General features: G+C 42.5%; 1 protein-coding gene across 4 annotated transcripts in view; it reads left to right on the plus strand.

The window, feature by feature from the left end:
* Positions 1-17,111, plus strand: part of LOC104138850 (uncharacterized) — a 34,231-nt gene that overhangs the window by 12,662 nt on the left and 4,458 nt on the right. For 3 of the 4 annotated variants that reach the window (XM_068910821.1, XM_068910822.1, XM_068910824.1), the window contains exons 2-5: positions 6,202-7,193; positions 13,412-13,463; positions 13,556-13,658; positions 14,895-15,058. In XM_068910821.1, the coding sequence (XP_068766922.1) occupies positions 6,202-7,193; positions 13,412-13,463; positions 13,556-13,658; positions 14,895-15,058 (1,311 nt within the window). Of the gene's footprint in view, positions 1-5,237; positions 5,311-6,201; positions 7,194-13,411; positions 13,464-13,555; positions 13,659-14,894; positions 15,059-17,111 lie in introns of those variants that run through there. The other variant, XM_068910823.1, reaches the window with a different exon arrangement.

The following is a 17,111-nucleotide window of genomic DNA, read 5'->3' on the forward strand; positions in this document are numbered from 1 at the left end:
TGCATATTTCTGTGGTTGCTGTTGAGTCAGCTGTAGGATAAGGCTACTATAGAAGTACCAAATACTTCTTGGAATCCTATTTTGGCACCAGGCAGCTGCAGGGGATTTTGATTTTTAAACAGAACAAAACAAAAAAATCTAACCTGGGAGGGGGGTTGTCTCTTTTCTACTCAAAAAAATTCACCAAGGTGCCATTTACGTAGTAGGGTATTTTACACGAAAAGCCAAAACGTAAAAGAATCTTTCAGTCAAAAGCACAAAACCATAACCAAGTACTTTGACTTCAGGGTGACGTTCTTCGAGGGCCTGAAGTCTGTATATGTAGTGTCTATTTTCGCCTTCACTCTCGTTACTCTAACATTAAATCTTTCTAGTACAGCCTTCAAGCAAAGACCAAAAAACCCTTTAACTTGGATAGGAGATAACACATTTCTGTTTCTGAAGAGACTAATAAATGCAGCACCTCTTAAATGTTAATTCAGTTTTAAATGTTGTTGATTGTTCCTTCTCTGGCATTTCTAAAAAGAACTGGAAGTGACATGTTTAAGTCTGCCTGAAACTGGAAATACATGCAAGAAATGCACAGAATCTGAGACACACATAACACATTAATGAGAGAGAAGTGGGTTGTGATCTTCGTAGATCTTTTCCTTGCCAGCCTGCAGCTGGGTATCTCTATTTGTGGCTTGGCCATTGAGGATGTCTTGGAAGTTCAGCGGCTCCACTGTGTGTCTCCAGTTTCCTCTGCTGGGGCTTTGACTGTGATTCTTGTGTATGCACCAAGAGAACTTGGTATTTCTTGGGTAAGTTATAAAAGTAAACAAACTACATTGGACAGATCCCAAGCCAGACAATCTGAGATTGTGCTCCTGGAGGAATGACAAACATCAAGACAGGATGTCTTCCTTCCTCATCTTTGAAATAAATACACTTTAAAAACAAACAATCTTTGGCATTGTGCATGGGATGCAAGCAGGACAGCATCCTCCAGGTTGCTGCAGACAACAGGTCCTTGTAACCGCTATTAACATGAATGAAGAAAAATGTGTGACTACTTCACTTCTTGGGCTTCAGCAAAAGCTATGTGCACAAATGGGCTGAAAGTTTCCCGAGTCAGAACTTTGCATTACTTTGTCTCAACTGTACTTCAGCAGGGCTTATGTCTTTACAAGCAAAACCACATGGCCATGAGACCTTCTTTTACCAGCTACATGTTACAGCATCCTCCCTACAATCCCTCTGGGCTCCCAGCATTGCCTCATGCCAAAAGCATTTCTCGCCTGGAAGCCGGGTGGAGAAGCTTGAAAAACTGAGTCCTGACTGCCTACTTCTAGCAATTCAGGCAGAGGCTGGTACCCAGCATCTGCTGAGACCGCCTCATAAAAAAGCCCTGCCCTGCTCTTGTGGGCCAGATGGAGGTTGCCGTGACATGCCATTCGTGGCTTTTTGCAAGACCCTTCTGCAGGTTTTGAGCATACTGCAGAAGGGATGAATGTCGCTTCACTCTGACGGAAGAAGCCAGGAGGGTCACCCTGTTTTGATGCAAAATTGCTGCAAGAACTTGTCCTATCCTGGCAAAATGAAGAACTTGTTTCTGTGCATGACTTTGATCTAGTATAGTCTACTGACTTCTTTGGCAGTAACTGTGATTAAAGAGAGGGTGTTAATTACATTCTTCTCATAGTGAGATTCTCTTAGAATATGTTGATTCACTGACAGTATTGTTCCTGGAATAATGCAAAGGCTCTAGGGCCACATTTGTTAAGTGTTATGCAAGTGGAGAGCGGAGTTGATGGTTATATTACTCAACGATAACTGTTCCCTTCTGTGTATATACTTGGTAGGGCCTTATAGTAAACTCCTATCTGGCCAAAAAAAATTAATTTCCCCCTTTCCTGCATGGGGATTCTGCTTTTTGTCAGTGCCACCTGTTTCTCAAGAGCTCTTTGGTTTATAGTTACCAGCCTGAAAAAATCACGTATTACTGGTTTTGTGTTGCAGACCCTACACATCAAGGGTTTGCTCTTTCTCTGAGAGAAACGGTGGTCCTCAGGAAGCAAATGCTGGTGTCTGCGGTGAGATTTCTGAACAATAGCTTGCAGTCACTTGTGGACACATCTGTTCCAACACAGCATAGCTTTACGCTTAAGGAGAATTCTCAGTCTCTCTGTGACTGCACTGCACAAGGGTTTGTTGCAAGCCTACATCTTCGGAGGGCAGAACAACATTAGTCCCCTGGTCAGGGGGCCACTGCCAGAATCGCCTATGAGGGACTAGCACAAGGTCCTGCTTTGTATTCCTTAGCCCTATGTTTCCTGTTGCAAAGGCCTTATAACTCCTTACATATGTGTATCTGAATCAAGTAGATCAAAGTTGGTGCCAGAAGTTAACTACTCATTCCTAGAGAGCCCAAATGTCAGCATAGGAGGAGGCATGCAAGTGCGTGGCAAGGAAGCATTTTTAGTAATAGGAATAGATTTAAGCTTCCGAGTGGGTTGTGTAGTGTGAAAAGGGGGAATGCAGCGTCTTGGCATGTTCCAAAATATCCAACTCACTGTATTTCTGGCCAAGAAGCAACAGCTGAGATTTGAGTCACCCTCCTTTTTGCAGTCTACTAAATATCGTTCCCTAGGTAGGGAACAAGTCAGGTAGGGAAGCTCCTGACCACAGCAGACAGGAGGTTCAATTCAATAGCCTGACTGAAAAGTAGATGAACAGGATTGGCAATCTAGTTCTTCCAGGGCTATATAAACCAATGCTCTTCACTTCTAATATGTAATGGGTCATGGTTGCGTACTCCCCCGTCCGTTTCAGTTTACAAGGATCTCTGTTACTGGAGCCCATACCCAAGCAAAACCATTCACAAGCTCCTGACAAACACCTATTCTTTCCTCACACCTTGAGATTTCCTGATTTCCTCTGGCTAGCCATTGTATTTTGTGTTTCAGTAAGGTAGCCATGCCCCGTCACATCCCTTTGTGCGCTTGGAAACTAACCGTTGCTGGCCTCAAAAAAACCAGTTCCTCTCAAGAAATCCCTTTTAGCCCATGCAAGTCTGATGTGCCTCTCATGAACACACTCAGGGGTTTATCTTATTATCAGATTAAAAAATTGTAAAAAAAAGTCCACCCTGCTCATAACTGAACTAATGTGTGTAGGCATATATCAAGTTGTTTTCAAAAAAACAACAACCTCTCATTTGGAAAGATTAAAAATGTGCCAAATTCTTTGTGTGTCTCTGTCAAAAGCCTGTGAATCTATAGCTCGCTGCAGAGGGGAACATCTGTGTCTAATTGATGAAATTCAGCTTTCATAATGGATGATGAACTAAACAGTTTTGTCAGTCATTCAGTTGTGGGTTATAAATTCATCAGAAATCCCTTTTTTCCCCCTCAGATCTGCCTTGCATTTCCTGTCCCTTGTGGTTTTTTCCTGTTCTTGGACTAAGTCTTGAATCTTTCCAGTCTCCCAAGCTATAATAAATAAACAATTGCCCCAGTGCCATGACCTTTAAGCTGTATTTCTGGAATGCTCACCTTGCACAAGCCACTAACCCTCGCCCCATCCAAAAGCAGCTCGGTACCTGTTGGGATTCAGCTAGCAGCCAACTGGCAGCCACGTGGCTTGCAGGGGAACCAAAGGCATCTGAGTTTGACTCCTAGGCTCCCCAGATGTGCACAAAATCTGCTAGATATTTTCACTCCAAATAATGACAGATTCCAGTGAAAATGAAGGCTGGAAAGGGAACCTATCCCGAGAGTGGAGCAAGAGATTTTTAGGTGAATGAACCTACCCATTCAGCACTTTGGTGATTAATCATGCAAGATCCGCTGAGCTGATGTAGGATCTCTAGCAGTCTGCTGCTTTTCGGTGTTAAAAAGTCAACTGTTAACAAAGTCTTCTGGAGGTGGGACTGTTAATGCCTCCAAGTTGCTTCTTGATATCTGAAAAAAGACAATTAGGTCAGTTCACATACTCCTCAAAACAGAATTCCAGTCCTCAATCACTGCTAAATTAAGGAAGTTTGGGCCAATCTGCAATCCTTCTACAGCCACAAGTACCCTTCAATAGCAGCAGTTTTGGTGCACATTCTGGCTCCAAAACTGGGTGCATTTTAAATTGAAAATTTAGCATTATTTACTGCCTCTTCCTATGCCAATATTGTTATTAAAAGCAAGCTCAAAAGACTAGCATGGGACAAAGGTAAGTCTGCTCAGATGTGCTGGGACATAGGGAAGAAATATGAGGGAAGTCACAGAGGAGCCCTCTTTCCTTCTACCAAGTGTAGGAGTTACCCTCTCCATAAGGGAAGAGAGAGCATATTGACCTGAAACTAGCTAGATTACAGCAAAATTCAAGTGACAACAAATGTATCTGTAATTTTGATGTGAATTAGCAGATGAGTCTAAAAGTTAGGATCCTTAGATTCTTAAATTGACATAAGGCTTTGCTGTTTCACTGGGATTTTTACCATACCTTAGCTAATTCAGTTTAAAAGCAATAATTTTAGTTTCCAAAGCAAAGACTCTGTAAATTTCTATTTATTTTGGTACTACATACTGTGGGACACCTAAAGTTTTTGATGGAGAATTATAGTCTTCAAATGATGCGGGCACATGAATATAGTTTCTTTTTCACGTGAGCCATAGTCAAGCCCAGGTACTTTAAAGAGAAGCCTGTATTTTATTCCACTAAAATTAGTGCAAGAATCGATTTAAATGACACTTTCGAAAGTCAAAGATTGGTTTCAGCCTGGAATACAGAATACAATTTCTACCTCCATTGCTGCTTTGGTCCTTTTCTATTGCCATCCACCCTGAAACACTCAGACTATGAAAAGCACCTGCTGGAAAACAAAGTTCATGCCTTGCAAAACAGGTCTGGCTTTTTGTTTTTATTTAAGGGCTTTTAACATTTGGCATTGCATATTTTTTTTTTCCATTTCAATATGAGCCAAGGGGCGGGTCAGGAGAAAAAAAAATCCTGGAGTATTTTGATCTCTGTGGCTTTATATGGACTTTGTAAGCTTTGTTTGTTGTCCTGCCAAGCTTTCTTTGTGTTTAAATAGATAACAGGCCAAGACAACTAATCATTTCCAATAAAAAAAACCCCAAACCCAAAGCGTTCCCTTTCTTTTCCAATTAATGCTAGTAAACATAGGTTCCTAGACAGGGCTTGTGACCTAAGTACTTCTGACTTATTTTTTTCCCCTTTTCAAGAACAATTGCCCAAGGTGTGGACAGCACTCTGTGCTCTCCAAATGTATGAAAGAATCTTGAACGAAGGCTCTAAGAGTGTCTCTGGAAGAAGGTAATTTAAACTATGATATCTGGAAACCACCTCGCGTACCTTTAGAGAACAAGTGAACGGTGGTCAGTGGGACCATTTGCAGATTTTGTTCCTCTTTGGGTTCTGCAAGTTATTTATGGAGAAGGAAGAAATACAACAGTGATAGTCCCACATGAAATTTGTTATGTAAAATGCATGCTAATTGCTAGTTTACTTGCAAAAGCTGATATCTGCTATCACTATTTTGGTAGGCTTTGTATTTGAAGAAGAGACAATTTACCTAATGAAAACCACCCCGATTTTACTGCTTGTTGAAGATGGGAGGCAGAATCCCTTTGAAACAGGAGATGAGTTAAATAGATGATGGTGATAATCAACGCGAGGGCTTTTTACATTAAAAAATGGTTTTGTAAGGAAAATAATAGCACTCAAGACACAGTCTTTGTGGTGACACCGTTTTTCTTTAGCTTCTTAAGACTTTTATCTCTCACAACAAACTGTTTAGGACCGCACATTTGCGTGGTCAGAAACTTCCACATCAAAAAAATGTATGCAGGACTATAAATAACCTAGGAATATCTCATAGCCAAAAGCAGATCAGTAGTAGAAAATGAGAATTATGAATTATATTATTTATATTTGGGGGTGTGAGGATTGATTGTTCAGTATATGCTTCCATGCTCTCTAAGAGTGACTGTCTATATTAGAGGTTAATGCTCCAAATGGTGAAAGTAGAAGATAGTCTCAAGAAACAGAAATTCATGGAGTTTGTAGAAGTCTTATCTTATACTAGTCACTGAAGAGAAAGTAAAGAAAGGAGTATGACCTTGCAGTAGATCTAGCAGGCTGCATTCTGTATTTGCAAAATTGTTAATTCATCTCCAGTAAGATGCAAGTTTATTTATTTTCCAGGTATACTATTCCTGTGGTGCAGTGGTGGAATCGATGGAAAGAGGTCTGATTTTATCACCAGGTTTTCCAAACAACTACTACCCAGGGACACACTGTGTGTGGCAATTTTTCATTCCTATGAGAACCCATCTTATCTTGGAAATTTTTGACTTCGACATTTTTGAGAGCGCTAGTGAAACTCCAACCCCTTGGGATGGCTTTTCAGCTCCTGCTGAAACAAGAGATAAGGACGTGCCTCCTCCTGAGGAAAACTTGGACTTTGTTCTCCCTACTACAAAATCCTCCCTCCAGACCTGGATGTCAAAGGTGGCTCAGAATCTGAGCAGCACAGGAGATCAATCAAAGGATCTTGTTAGTCATCTGTATGACCTTCCAGGAGCCACCTCAAAAAAAGATGAAGCCAAACAAGCATCTGAAGAAAAACAGTCTAAACAGCTGAAGGACGCCAAAGCAATTACCAAGGCTCAGCCAGAGGAACTGCCATTCCCCGTGGCTGGTAGTGCCACGATCCATGGGCAAAATATCAGTGGTCTAGGAAGAGAAGATTTGAAAGGGAAAATCTTGCTTGCCCACCTTGCTGCTAGTGAGCAAGATGAAGTTATTGGAGAAAGTTGGGCTCTTCCCACAACAGTACTGCCAGTGGAAGTCTCCTCCACCCCACAGTCAGCAGTGGACATCTGTCCCCATGATGTTTTGTACGTTTCTGATCTCATCACATTTTCCTCTCGCTTTTGTGGACCAAATACACCTTTAAACAAGCCTATGGTCTTCGGTTCATCTCTCGAAATGGTTGAGGTTATCATGGAACTAATCACCACCACGGACCGGGGTCGAGGCTTTGCAATGCTCTTTGAATACAAGAACATCACTGAACCTGATACTGTAGATGCTTTGCGGCAGGAGAGAAAGGAAAACATGATGATGCTGGCAATTATAACAGGGATTGTCTTCTTTGCACTTGCTTTGCTCTCTGCCCTCTGCGTAGCGTGCAGGTAAGAGGATGCATATCTGAAACCTTTGAAGCATACGATATTATCTGTACAGGTCAGGAAAAAGTTGCGTTTCTTTGCTCTGCTAATGCTTGCTGTTAAATGTAGAAGTGTGTGCACATGGAGGAAGCCAGTACCAATTACTGTTCTTGCCCTATGCTCCTAAGTTTTTTTTCTTTCCCAGTTCCACAGTTCCTCTGTCTCAAATTTATTTTCTTTTTCCTGAAGAAACACCTGCAGGATGAGGACTCTGTTGGGCATTTATTTATTTCAATAGCAGTGGTGCCTTTGAACCTTGCTTGTGGGACAGTTTAGTTGGCCATTGAACAAAAAACGCAGAACAGGAAGATGACCCTTCCCTGAGTGTCCCACATAGCTGTAACATTCACTGCTTCTCTGCACAGTGATTCCGTATTTTGACTCTAACCATCACTAATACTCTGCGGAAAAGTAAAGAGTAACAAAAAGTATTAGTACGTGGAATTAAGATGTGGTTACATATATTAAATAATATTTTCCCTTCTGTAAAATGTTTTATCCAAGAGGTTGCGCAGACATTTTAGTTCGAACGCTCCTCAGACAGTAAGTAATCAGCACCTGCCTTTCAGTGGCAGGGAAGCCAGGCAGAGCTGCAGAGCCATGCTGCAGTACTGGTGGTGAACCCCAGTGAAAGCTCTCTCTCGCTCAGACCAACAGAAACACTGAACCGCTTGCGATACCGGGTAGCAGCATTGGTAGTCACCGCCTCATCTGCAACGAGCTGGCCAAACGAGCTGATGATCAAGCTGGGTTTCCGACTGCCAGGCCCTGGTGCTAACCAGTTAAAAGGCTAAAACCAGCCAGTGATGAAAGCTTACTTCCCCAGTCAATGACTTTCTTTTCTCTAAGTCTTTCAGAGGAAAGCTTCTCCCCAACAGTATATGTTTGGATTTTTCTTACTAACTCCCTAGTGAAAACATTTTTGTAGAAACAGTTTTGGCTTTTTATTTCTGCTCTGACAAATTCAAAACAAAACCCAAGCTCCCCAGGTTTTTGTCAAAACAAACAGTACTTTTGAAATGTTTTGACTTCATTGGAAGCATCAGTTAAACTGAAACAAATGCTGTTCCTTGCAGGGCTCCATTATGGTGATCCGATATTAGTACTAACACTCATTTCCCAGTGGCAGCATTCAACTGGTCCGTCTTTTCTCATCATCCATCTCCTGCCTCATTTCTTGTGCAGCTTCCAGCCCCTGCAAGAAGCCAGTACACGTGCTGTAGCCTCCCTTGGTGCCCGGCCTTTGGCTTCCTCAGCTTTGGCCACGAGGCAAGGAGCTGAATGACCATGCAAATGCAGGCTGTACTAAAAATATTCTCATCAGCCTTTGTTCCAGCATTACCTGAGTGCTCAATTACACCAGACTGGGGAAAAATGACTGCTAATGTTTACAGAGTCCAGCATCTCATAAGGTTTCAGGGTTGTGCAACTCCTAGTAATTGAAGAAATTTTGATACAGGTACTTTGTCTTCCTTGTCCTTTTGGAGGCTACATTTCTAGCTTTGCTGAACAGATGCAAAGTTTAAGCCATCACTGTATTGGGTATAAGAGAAGATGGGCGAGGTGGTGAAGCTTAAATGATCTCCCTTGCTGCATATGGAAATTCTTGCTTTCAGGGTCCACGCTTTTCATTGCTGTAAGAGTTAAACTTGCATGCATCACATCTAACTAGCCTTTTTCCTTTTTAAAGGGCTTGCAGAACACTAATTTAGACCACATTTTTTTTGCTAGCTCTAAGGGAAAACGTCTGGTGGAAAATGTCTTCTAGATATTAAATATTTTATTTTTATACCCTTGCCAATCTTCAGAAGAGAGAGAAACATGTTCCCTTTGCTATGGCAGCAGTCTGGGCTGATACACATGTTGAGTAGGCTATTCTTGCTCCATTATCCCTATTTAATTTCAGTGTAACTATCCATGAAACGGAGTGTTATTCAAACCAAAAAAGCTCACTGCCAATATGAGATTTCACTAGCTGAAATTTCCTCTGTGTAGATAGTTTAGAAAGTCAGGCCATGCTGATCGCATGTAGAATTTGACTTTTGCTTTCCAGATGTTTACAAAATGTTCTGCTGTTGCTAACCAACAGAGAAAATCTAATATAGTTTTTTTTTTTTCCCCACACAAATATTTGTATGTTCTTGTTACTGAGAATACTTCCTACCACGGTTACTATGGCACAGTATCGGGGTTAGGCTCACTTCTTGTAACGTTAGCATTTAGGCCTTTTCATTGCTATATGACTTTTTTTTTTTTAAAAAAGGAAAAATATATCTTAATCACATCCTGGCTATATATAAAAGGAGATTATATCTAGTCCTTTAGTTTTTTGAAAGGCCATTTCCTATCCCAGCTGCCTGTAATCCCTGCATACATTTTCAGGGAGGCCTTGATTCCAATACATATTTATTTATTGTCAGACTTAAAACAATGAGATTTGATATGTGTGAAAGCAATGCCATGATCTGTGCTGAGTAAACCCACTTACAGTGCACTGGAAGATTACCCCCCCCCCCTCCTTCCTTTTACTGATCCAACTATTTGAGGATATTGGTCTCTGGCCTCTTCTGGTCGGAGCTCACCAACACTTCTCAGCTGCCATTTCCTTATGCAGCTCAGAATGAGATTGCAGAGGCCATTAAGCATTTCTAAGAACTTCCTCTGGTTTGAGCCTACCATCTTCTATTTTATGCTTTTTGCCCTAAATGAGGACTTGAATTCAGGTGTCAAAGGTCTGTTAGCCACAGCTTGTCCTCACTGCAGAAAGCATCAGGATTGCAAGGGGTTTAGGGGAGAAATGAAGATACTTCAGTGAAGCAACACACTCAGAAACGGGACTAGCTCACCAAGATGTGATAATATTTGCCATGGCTGGAATGTGGCATTGCAGAGGAACCTCACCAGAAGATGCTAGAGCAATCTCCAAGCTCTTAGCTTTGTAAACTTGCCTTCCACTTTCTATACTCTTCCTACTCTGCCTGCTTCTCCGGTCCCAGGTTGAAGTTTAGCTATGTTTTTCACCATTTTTAGCTGCTGCTGTTGCTTAGCTAAAAGTAGCAGGCTCAGCCTTGCCAGGGGTAGAAATGGCCCAGGATGGGCTTGGCACTTGCTGCTACTCTACTGCACCAAGTCGTCAGCAGTGTCTGCTCGGGCTCATTGCATTCAGCCAGGGCGAAGCTCTCTGGGGAAACTCCAAGTCTCTGCCACACTGCAGCTTTTGTTTGCTGTTTGGGGAGGGAATGAAAGCTTCAGTTGTTAGTTGGCCAATAATTCTAATTACTTTTGGCCATGAGGGCTGGCTTGAGTTATGGGGTATTTTTTATTTTCTTTCCCAAGCCCCCAAGAACAAGGGATGTCCACCTTATTTAATTTTAATCCTATCCAGTGCAGTCAGACTTTTGCTCAATGGTTGTGACCCATGGATTGCAACTGCATTTCACATCTGCCTAGCCTGCCAGTGACCTGTTTCCAATTCCAACCCCTGTGTGTACAGCTATTTCATCAAGTCATCATCTGCTGTCATTTCACTCCATACAAGTTGCCCCGCTAATCACTACCTGCAGCCTGATCTTCACCTGATGGTGACATGCTTCAGCCAGTACTGGTGCCTGACAGGCTAATAATTCTGTATCTGTTGTCTTTAAAACCTCTTTGGCACCTGCATTTTGCAGGCATGCCATACGAGGAAGAGAAATCTGACTGCCAAACCAGACTACACAGTAATGGCTCAGAAGAGGTGGTAAGAATTGAGCATACTTACATTTTGTTTTACACTTGCCCCTACTATTTCTCCTGTAAACATACGTTGAGCTGCACCAACTTTTTTTCAGGCAACCACTCTTCCCCACCAGGGCACACACTGGGGACTCCTGGATAACAGCACTGTAAGGACTCAGGTCGGGGGCTAACCATAGCCCATCATCTTCCTGCTTCATTAGTTTTCCCTGTGGTTCATTCTGCCAACCAGCAATATGGCTTTCCAAGTAGTTATGGTGCCAGTTAATTATTGTAGAGCACAATATTTATTGAGAATGGCAAGAAGAGGAGCCAGATCAGTGCAAGCTATTGCAGTTTCTAAATGCAAAAGCTTGCTTGCCTATCAAAGCTTATAGTAGTTGTCAGTTGCTGAGAATTTTATAATGGATAATTCATCTATTGCAGTTTTATCCCAGAGAACAGAAATATCCTATAAAGGGGATAGCTGTATACAAGACAGAGGAACACATTTTTACCTGGCTTTCTAAGAACTTGAACGTTTTGTTTGTTAAACCATGTTGAACGTTCAAAATAACCAGCCCCAAAGTGAAGGCCATCCCGATAACTAGCTAGTCTAGCTTGTTGATGCCTGATGTTCAGTGTGGAAGAACTGTGTCCTAAGTTTTGTTTTCTTGAAGGAGAATATTTCCTTTATGCTCTTTAATCCCTGGCTGGGAATATTTCAAAAAAATTTGTTTGTAGCATGCCAGTCATTTGAAACAAGAAAGCTTCATAGGAATGTACCAGATTTGATTAAATTTTCATCATGGGCTTTGGCAGGGAGGGGAAGGGAAGGGGAGGGGAGAAAGAGGAAGATACAATGTGATTTGGAGAAAGCAGGAAATTGAACATAGTTCTCTGACTACTTACACGAACGCCTTCACCACTGGGCTATTCATTATTTTGGGCATGTTTTGTTAGTCTCTCCTGCTGAAATAGTTCTGGTGCTTAATAAGAGCTTCTGGGAAGGGAAAGGGGGAAATTATTTACATATGCATTTTCTATTCTGAAGTATTTCCTACTTCGCTTGATCAGGAGACACCACTCCTCCTTGGATGAACCTTCCTTACTCCCCCTCCCCAAATCACTGAGTTACAGAAAAACCTTCTCTGCTTTAGCTCTGAGTATACCCAAGAAGCCCAAGTGGTGGCTGATGTGATTTTGCATCATGGAGTAACAGTTTTTCATCTGGAGTTCTTCTGAATTAAATTCTTAGGTACAAACTTGTCCTCCTCCTTTTCTGTAGTCTACTCTGTATTCATTAGAAACAGTCCTGGTGGTGCTTCATGGGTTCTTTCTCCCTCAGTATAGTCATCTGTCAATAACCATTTTAAGCAATCTGATGATAGGGTGAGGAATGGGACCCACTACACCTGAGACAGAGAGGATACCAGTTCCCAGCTAGCCTCAGCAAGCGTCCTCTGAGCCTCCATTCTTGAAAGGAAACAGTAATGCAGTGGCAATTGAAAACTTTAGACCCTGACTTCAACACAGCACTTTTAAAAAAAAAAAAAAAAAGGGGGGGGGGGAAGCTTGTGTGGAGGAGATTAAATGCCTTAAAACAACAAATCCCTCCAACAAGAAGAGGAAAAATGCCAGCCAAGAGCACTGATAGGATACATGACCAGTGTTACTGTTTTTCTTGCTCTCTGGTCTTAACACCCCTATGTGTTTCTATGCTGTCCCTTGGAGAACTGCTGTACACCAGAAATAGTGACTGAAGCAAGTGTATTTTATCTTGTTCATTAGTGCCTGCCTTTCTTCATGACATCTTCACATCTTATTCATCCAAAATGTGCATAATGCTAGTTGTTCCATAATGTCAGTTTTAGAAAAACTATAGGGAAAACAAGAATATGCTTTTGTTTCCTTTCAGCTTAACAGGCACACGTATTTGGGAATTGTCTGCCATAGTCTTTTCCTGTAATAGAACGTTCACAGAAATGAATAGCATTTGATACTCTTGGCTTGCTAAGTATAATCTAGCACGCAACACTGGCTGCAAAGATTAAGTATTTTGTGTAGCCAGATAAGAACGATGTCACTGCCCAGACCGAAGATGGAACTTCGGTCCTGCTATTTAGTTACTGAAGTGAAAGAGCAGCCTGCTGAGGAGGAAGGCTGGTAGGACTTTGGAGAGATCTGAATTCCATTCCTGCTTTTGCACTGATCACAGGAAGAATACAGACCCTTTTCTTCGTCTGGTTTTCCATTACTTAAGCATACCATTTTCCCCCCTCCTGGCCTACAGGTCTTGGTGCACTGAGTCTTAGCAAGAGTTTTGGACTCTCCTGTAGGTAGATCAGCTCTTAACCTGCTGGGTCCCCCTTGTAGGATGAGTACAGATGAGACCTTCCCTTCTGTGGATCTCTCTGTGGATTCACGGGCCTGTTGTTGTTGCTGCTGTTGCTGTCTCTCCTTTTCAGGCAGAAAACGTGCCCCAAAAGGAGCTCATCCAACGCGTGCAGTGACCAGGAGGTTAGTGCTAATGGCAATTTCTGTTTCTCTTTCATATTGGCTGTTGCACTGTTTATCTGACGATGTTTACTGGGGCATGTTCTGAGTTGTAGAACGGGATCCAGAACTCTGCTGTCGATATCAATGAGCTCCAGCTCGTGGTGCCAAGTCGGGAGAATGAAAACAACAATCACTCTGTCAGCCGGGAGCAGGCGGGTAAGCACGGCGCATCGGCAGGAGTTGGGCATAGCCTGTTAAGCAGATAGTTTCTTCCTTGCAGTCCTCCTCCCTGTCTTGCCCATGCACAGTTGGAGAACACTTCATAGCAGAAAGCTTTTGTTGTGGGAACTATCCCTTGCTACTCTCCCCCTCCCACTGGTAGATTAATTCCCCTGGCAAGCAGCACACAAGCACAGCTTCAGGACACTGCCAACAAAAGCTGACATAGCACATGACATTGCAGAGACACCGGGTTAGCGGAGCAAATGTGTCTGGTTCAGGCTGCTATAGACATGACTTATCCATAAATTCTGGAAGAGTTTCTTCTGCCCTGTGTCTATCCTTGTCTGGGAAGGATGGCCTATACTGTGTTTGGACAACCTCAGCTCCTGGAGCTAACTTTTCTGAAGGACGTTATGGATAAGACTGCTTTAGATGGCACTTACTTCACAGTGTGTTTCCAGACAAGAATAGGAGTCCTCCCAACCAAGCTGCAGACAACGTCACTTGCTGCAATTTTGAGTCACAACATATGAATTGTATCAGTGCTCCTTTTGATTGGTGAAAGCCAACAAGGAGGCACTTCATGTTGTATTGCTAGATACCATCAGATTCCCACTAAACTATCAGACACTATGCACAACTCTTATAAGGATATCAGAGCTCCTTATAGTTTGGTGTCTCCTTCTTTGGAAGGGTCATTGAGGAAGTTGTGGCCAGAAAACACAGCCTGTGATCTCCTGCCCTGGTTATAGGCTTTGGGGAAAAGACAAAGACATCTATGGCATTCCCTATAACGTAAGCCACCTAAGGAAGTGGCATCTCTAGGGTTGCAGCAAAAGTACTCGAGGAAAAAAACACAGCTCCTAGTATTAATAGGACTATGCATCAGTGAGTACATTCAAACAAAGAACGAGTTAAATAAGTCTGCACATTTCTGATCTGCAGGATCACTATTTGCATTTAGAATGACAGATTTTGGTTTGGGTCTGTCTTTATTAGAAAGCAGACAAAAGAGTGGTTTTTTTCCCTTTTGGTTTGTTTTTAAAAGCTTGCAGTTTCAGGAGAGCAAACTGTTGGCTTGAAATTTGTTCTGACTGGCGTTACAGCCAAAAGTTGATCTAGTTTGTCTGGGGAGAGAGAAAGGAGTGGAAGGTTTATCAAAGATAAGCTGGGAACAGATGTTTTAGATTCTCCCAAGCAATCCTGATCAATTTTTTTGTTTTTCCTCAGTCATTTCTTGTGGAGGCAGCACAGAACGGTCTCCTCAGGATACTGATCCAGACATGCCCTCCTCCACATCTGCAGTGACCACCGAGACTGGGAGCGATGAAGTGTTTATTATTTCCGCTGGGCCTGGGGCCAGTGGGCTGAGCTTTACCACTTACAGAACACAGGTAGGAACACTCCTGACCATCTCTAGAAGTCCAGTAAGCCACAGGATGTCCCTCTCAGACAACCCCTGTCACAACCCTCCATTTATGTTCATTGCCTAGCTTGCACAAACAGTAGTGACTGAGCCAGGTAGTTCCTCCTAAACACCAGACTGAGCTGCCACTGAATGACACGGGCCGTGGTCCCCACCAAGAGCCAGGATCTTCCTGACAGAGAAGAACAGTCTAGAGTTCTCACCTCAATCTTACAGATAATAACGCAGAGTTCTGCCAACAGGCTGTAGGACTAGCCCCCGACCCCCGTCCCCAAATCTATTAATCGACAAAGGTGATGTTCCATAAAAACCATCACCTGTGGATTTCTGACTCCCAGGTCCTTCAGTTGCCATGAGCTACTCCTGCCTGCCACTGCCAAGTTGACAGGAAAGTTACTCATTTCCTCAGTCTGTCAGAAAACTATTTAACAGCCTCACTGGGCTGATGCGATGATTAACAATGAATGCATACCCCCAAAATCAAGCATGTCAAGTGAAAGCATTGGGGTCCTTTCAAAAGAGGGATACACACAGCAGAGAAGCCTGGATCATTTCAGCAAGTTCTCTTATTTTAGCTTTTTCCCCTTGCACTTCTGACCAATTATTTGTTTGGAAGTGCATTATACCTCAGAAGTCTTAAGTATAGCACCATTTCTTCAAAAGTAAGTGTAGTGACTTGTAGAGTGAGTCCACGTCAAGTCTATATTAAAGCCTTTCCCAGGTCAATGCTCTTTCCTCTCCACTGCCTTCTCTCTCTTTCTCCCACAAGAGGAAAAAGAACAACCAGTACAGGAACTTACAGGCTCTGGTACCTTGTAATAGAGTTTCATATATCAAGAGTCAATATAGCAGAGAATCAGAGCTTACAAGACATAAGCAATCTGTATCCCTACACTTGAGTAGGAAATTAGCCAGGAGACTGTCTAGCCAAGAGTTTTCTACACTAGTGCAAGACATGTGCTAAGCTTTTTCTCCAACCAGTACAGTCCACCATACTGCTTACTAGAAAAAGGAAGAAAAAAAACCCCAACTCTGGTGCCTTTCCAAATGCATCACCTTCCAAGTAGCAGAGTACTATGGGCTGTATAGGTGCCCAAATAAGGCATCCTTGAACACCTATACACCCTTTGGTTCTTCTTCCCACTGGAAGAGCTTCACCTGATGGCAGCAACATTCAAAGACAACTTCTAAATAGAGGAAATCCATTTTCCTTCCTCTCCCTCTTTCCCCCATCTCAGGTCAAAGTGGCCAAACACACTTAAAAAAAGCAAAACATTACTATTTTACTGTCACAACTAAACCAGCAGAGGAAAAAATATACATATATATACACACATATAGTGCTAAGGCAATTCTAAATTAACATAGCCCAAAGGATTAAAGTGATTTACCACATTATTAACTCAGCAGGCCTCTCTTTCTCACTCCATGGTGTACACTAGTGAGTCAGTACTTCCCAAACAAACCACTTAAAAAGCAGGAGACTTACCCAGGAAGGGCAAAAGGACACCTTTAAAAGCACTAAGTCTTTCAGCACAGCTGCAGACTATCCTATCTGAGTAGGCTGGGAATTGCAGGCCATTCACAAGCCTTCACTCAAATAGTATCTCTTCAGGCTTGTTGAGTTACTCAGGGTTTCTGGATGTGAGAAATAAATATCTAATTTCTAGATGTGTATTTTCAGGGTGTAAAATGCATCTGTAAGGAGGCCAGCCAGCTCCTGATTTTAGCCTCTGAGCTCTGCAGTGTGTAGCTTCTGTGGACCAGTTCGAGGCAAATAGGATGAGTTATCCACTGGAACATAGCTATTTTCTTGGCAGGAGCTAAGAATATATTCTCATGTGTAAAGAAGTGTGAAATCTCGAGCCTTTACAGTACAGTAAAAAAATGTCCTTAGATTCACCTCACCCAAAATGCTTGTCCAGACAAATCAAACTATATACAGCTTTAACAAAAAACACTATCCAAATCTTTGTCCTGAGAAATGGTGGCTGGCTACTAGCTCTTGTCCCTCCCAGTGA

The sequence above is a fragment of the Struthio camelus genome, chromosome 17 (genome assembly GCF_040807025.1).
Source record: "Struthio camelus isolate bStrCam1 chromosome 17, bStrCam1.hap1, whole genome shotgun sequence".
Classification (NCBI taxonomy): Eukaryota; Metazoa; Chordata; class Aves; order Struthioniformes; family Struthionidae; genus Struthio; species Struthio camelus.